Source organism: Cebus imitator, unplaced genomic scaffold, assembly GCF_001604975.1.
Source record: "Cebus imitator isolate Cc_AM_T3 unplaced genomic scaffold, Cebus_imitator-1.0 Scaffold100, whole genome shotgun sequence".
In the NCBI taxonomy this organism is placed as follows: domain Eukaryota; kingdom Metazoa; phylum Chordata; class Mammalia; order Primates; family Cebidae; genus Cebus; species Cebus imitator.
This window is the reverse complement of record NW_016107415.1, coordinates 1,989,832-1,994,396: the sequence shown is the minus strand read 5'-3', so window position 1 is coordinate 1,994,396 and position 4,565 is coordinate 1,989,832. Positions and strand designations below refer to the sequence as shown.

Sequence of the window (4,565 nt, the reverse complement as noted above, 5' to 3'; positions counted from 1 at the left end):
TTATTACCTCTTATTCTATCACATTGTCTTTGTCATTCACCACTGGGGAAGCGCTTTCTTGCTGAAGGCTGGAAAGACAAGTTCATTCACCTGATTTTCTGTAAGATTTTGGCTCATCTACTGACTTGTCGGATAATTCTAAAGTTTCATCAAAAGTAGCTACTGTGCTTACATAGTGGTCATGAACCCTCACTCCTACTCTTAGCTTCAGTTCCATCTATGCTCTTAACTGTCTGTGATGCTCATAGTTCCTATACACACCTCCACTTAACACAAAAACTTTATTTAATATTACTATACAAGGTAATAAGAAATATATAGGTTTGCCTCCATAAGTGAGTTCATGAGAAATCCACAGAGGAACTCCTCTTTCAGATGTCCACGTTAGAAGATTTCATACCATGTTTGGTGCCACAGGCCTCTGACAAGGAAGATGCAGAGGAAAGAGCAAACTTCACCTCTTCTTGGGGAAAGGGTTGGCCTGCCAATAGGGAAGAGGCAACATCTGGGAAAATCCCCAGTCTTTGCCAGGAAGAGTCTCCTCCCCATGCCCAGCCACCCCATGACCCATGTCCTGTCTACTCATTGTCACTATTCACTCCAATGTCCCTCCCCCAGGTCCTCTTATAAAACCCAGTCATTCCTGACCAGACAAACCATACCAGATCATACCAGAGAGGTAAGGTAGAGATGAAAGAAGATGAGACCCAGGGAGGGGCAACCTCACATGATACAGGAGAATCCCTGGGAGAGTCCTTTCCTTAGAGAGCACAGGAGCTTTGAGACTCAGCAAGGCTGGCCTGGGAGGGCTCGGGGATGGGAGAATACACAGACTCATAACTCACTCAGAGCTGTAGAGGATGATGGATGTGACCAAGATGACTTTAGTCCTTGGAGACTAGAGAAGGAAAGAGTCATGAGGCAATAGGTTATCTGTGTGTCCTCTCACTGACCATGCTTCCTTTAGTGACCCCTGACTGCCTCCACAAGTCGCAGATACTATGCTGCCTCCCATGGCCCTGCCCAGCATGTCCTGGATGCTGCTCTCCTGCCTCATGATCCTGTCTCAGGTCCAAGGTGAGATTGCGCTGCCTCTAGCACTGAGTTCTCCATGAATGCCTAGAGCCAAGAAGAGGTGGAAGGCTGCTGCATGTCACGTGAGGCGATGGTGTGGTGTTTAATAAGCCTGTCTGCAGTTCCTGCATCATCACTCCTTCCTTCAGGTTAACTTGCAGAAGGAGGCTCCACAGTGGTCCACTAACAATGGAATGAGATGGCTTCCATTTAGTCAGTGTGCTCTAATATACATTGGTGGGAAAGTGTGGAGGGTCAGTAATGAGATGAGGGGAGGGACAATAATTGGAGGACCCAATGTAGAGACAGCCCAGAGTGAAGAGAGTGTTAAATGGTTGAATAAGGGGAAAGGGTAATAAGAGACTAGATGGTGCCCCATTTATAGGGCTATTTTGAGATAAAGAACTTCTGAAAACACAAGGAAAAATGAAGAGGAGTCAGAAATGTGGTCTTCCTCCACAAGGACAGGCCTAGGTATTCCCCAAGGTGCTCTCCCACCCCAATACCCACTCTTCGTTTTACCCTATCCCTCTTCTTCCACTGCAGGTGAAGATCCCCAGCAGGAACTGCCCTCACCGCGGATCAGCTGTCCCAAAGGCTCCAAGGCCTATGGCTCCCACTGCTATGCCTTGTTTACATCACCGAAATCCTGGATAGATGCAGATGTGAGTGGTTAGATGTGGGGTTGGAGGTGACAGGGGAAAGTCCATGCAGGTCTCAGGGGGAGGAGGGTCTCCATTCAGGAAAGTTCCCTGGAAATGAGGAGGAACACCCTTATCTTTCACACAGTCATCCTCCCACCTACCTTTGCCCTGCCCTCCCCCAGCGGGTCTGAAGCTCTCTCTCATTCTCTGTCTCCTCTTCAAAGCTGGCCTGTCAGAAGCGGCCCTCTGGAAACCTGGTGTCTGTGCTCAGCGGGGCGGAGGGATCATTTGTGTCCTCCCTGGTCCAGAGCATTAGTCACAACTACTCCTACGTCTGGATTGGGCTCCATGACCCCACACAGGTGCGAACATATCCTCTCCTCTCTGTTACTTCTCAGGCCTAATCCCTGTCCCCTGTGCTTGCCTAGGAAGTGCTTCAGAGAGCACTGGAGCTCAGAATTCTGGGGAACTTTGGGGAAAAAGAAAGTCCGTGAGACAGCTGAAGATCTGAGATTTGTGGAGGTCTCTATATTTTGGATGAAATCCATCTGCCTCCTTCAGGCATATGACCTAATTCTCATATTAGGCTGGGCTAATCCATTCTCTGAGCTGCATGGGGTCTTTGCCTACTATTCTCAAGGAATCCTTAATGAAGATAGGATCAATTTTTGCCCCCATACAGATTTTCCATTACCTTTGAGGTTCACAGACTAATCACAAATCACAAATGCTACACCAATTATTGTTCTGCAAATAACATATTACCTTGAGTGGTTCCAAAGGTCATGTGTTTATTGTCTGGGAATTTCCAATAGCAATGAGGATTTAAGAAAGAGGTTGCTAGTGAAGAGCTCACCAGCATCACCTGGAATAGCAGACCAAATTCCCTCATGCTGGGGCACAAATCAGGTGTTGCCACTGAGGGGCCATGGAAGAAGAGCTGCAATGGCCATTCCCTTCACCTGGCTGCCTCCCCTGCTCTATAGGGCACCGGGACCAATGGAGATCGATGGGAGTGGAGTAGCAATGATGTGATGAATTACCTTGCATGGGCAAAAAATCCCTCCTCCGCCTCAAACCCTGGTCACTGTGCGAGCCTGTCAAGAAATACGGGTAAGAAACAGAGCAATGGCCTTTTCCCAGTGTTTTCCATCTCATCCCCCATTCCTGGGACTGGCTTTCAGGAAATCTTCCTGAGCTAGAAAATACAATGCTAGTGTGTCTTCTCTCATCTCCTCTCTTCTCTGCTTTCTTTGAATCTCTCTCCTGAATTGGGACACTGATGAAGGTGAGGGAGAGGCTTTAACTTCTAGGCTCAAACCTGGGATGCCTCTTCATTGGGTTCACCAGCTTCCTCAGTCCTATTCCATTTATGTCTTCTGTCTCTCCAGCATTTCTGAAGTGGAAAGCTTATAACTGTAATGCCAGGTTACCCTACGTCTGCAAGTTCACTGACTAGGGCAGGAGCGAAGTCAGCAGCCTGCGTTTGGTGTGGAACTCATCACAGACATGAAGCCAGTGTGAAGACACCCTGGAAGAGAATATTCACTTAATTGCTCCCCCAAATATGACCACATGATTCTTATGTTCCTTCTGTTTCTTCCTTCCCACTTTCATTTCAGTCTCTTCATTTTGTCATATGGCCTAATGCTTTAAAGAGCAAAAATAAAATATTTAGTCTGCACTTGCTGTCTTGTATGTGCCAATGTCATAGCCATACCCTGAGAAGGACAAAGTATTCAGGGGGAGGAAACTTTGTGGGTCTTGGTTCTTCCCTATTTTACCCAGGCCTCTAGGGAAAATGATGAAATGTGCATCCCTACCAGTGTGTTATGATGAGGACGTGGGTCTTGCTCATGTAGGATTTGTGTTGTGGGGAGATGAGGACATTTCTCCCCCATGTACCTACTGCCCTCCCATTTCCATAGCCCAAACCTGATAATGTGACATGACAAGCTTTAGGAGGCTCTGGTGGTGTTTAGAATAGAACTTCTCAGAGAGTGACATCAGCAGGATGGTAGATAGGACTTTCCAGCTGGTGAACCTTCACAGAAACATTCATTTGAACTACTATCCATTAAAATGGAAATACCTAATAAATCCAAGTGAGTTATTAAAGCATCTGCATGTTGCAAAAAATAAGAAAAGATGCATTGGAGAGGTAGAAAGAACACTTTTATAGGATTCACATCACTCCTCCCTCAATCTCAGTAAGCACACATTCTCTCAACTTGGGGAAAGAGAGTGAAGTAAGCATTTGATTTTTCCATGGACTTAAACACTAGGTTTGTCTCAATTAGACCCAGTGGCCTCTGATTCCAGGCAGGTACCCTTGGACTCGGACTACAGCATGCCTTAAGGCCAGGCCAGGCTCTGTGGCCCCAGGTTCCCAATCAGCCACCACAACTGCAGCCTCCAGACTTGCCCAGAAGACACAGGCTCCAGACACACCCAGATTCATGTTTTTCCCCATAGCTCCAGACCACAGGCCAGCACTTATTGACAAAGACTCTAAGCCCACCTCAAGGATAAGCTAGCACTTGTAGCCACAGACTCCAGGGTGGCCCCTTAAATCTTAGACATCAAGCCTGCCCATGTGGACCCATCCTTCAGACCTACCACAGCACCAGGATGACTCCCATAGCCACAACTCCAGCCCAGCACTTGCAGACCCCAGCTCCAGACTGGCACTCACAGTCCCAGAATTTAGTCCTGTCAAACCCCAACCCCTCCTCAAGATTTTGGTTCGTCCAATCACAAAGCTCTCTTGCTAGACCGGCCTCTGTGGCCTCCATCACTAGGCTAGGCCCCACAGACGCAAGCTCTGGATTTTCCCAGTTCCAGGCC

General features: G+C 47.7%; 1 protein-coding gene across 2 annotated transcripts; it reads left to right on the top strand.

Moving 5' to 3' along the window:
• The first annotated feature begins 653 nt into the window (after positions 1–653).
• On the top strand, positions 654–3,405 carry LOC108310032 (regenerating islet-derived protein 3-alpha). 2 transcript variants are annotated; one of them, XM_017536689.1, is made up of 5 exons: positions 654–1,077; positions 1,621–1,739; positions 1,943–2,080; positions 2,705–2,831; positions 3,110–3,405. In XM_017536689.1, exons 1-5 carry the CDS (start codon positions 1,002–1,004, stop codon positions 3,175–3,177), a joined length of 528 nt encoding a protein of 175 aa, XP_017392178.1. In that variant the 5' UTR covers positions 654–1,001; the 3' UTR covers positions 3,178–3,405. The 2 variants fall into 2 exon arrangements, with proteins under 2 accessions (XP_017392178.1, XP_037597316.1); XM_037741388.1 differs by lacking the exon at positions 1,943–2,080 and having other exon boundaries at positions 997–1,077.
• Positions 3,406–4,565: the final 1,160 nt, after the last annotated feature.

Excerpts from the sequence above, each read along its gene's own strand:
- LOC108310032 (XM_017536689.1), top strand. The coding sequence starts at position 1,002 with ATGCTGCCTCCCATGGCCCTGCCCAGCATGTCCTGGATGCTGCTCTCC. Across the intron at positions 1,078-1,620 it reads GATCCTGTCTCAGGTCCAAG|GTGAAGATCCCCAGCAGGAA; the intron begins GTGAGATTGCGC and ends CTTCCACTGCAG. Across the intron at positions 1,740-1,942 it reads AATCCTGGATAGATGCAGAT|CTGGCCTGTCAGAAGCGGCC; the intron begins GTGAGTGGTTAG and ends TCCTCTTCAAAG.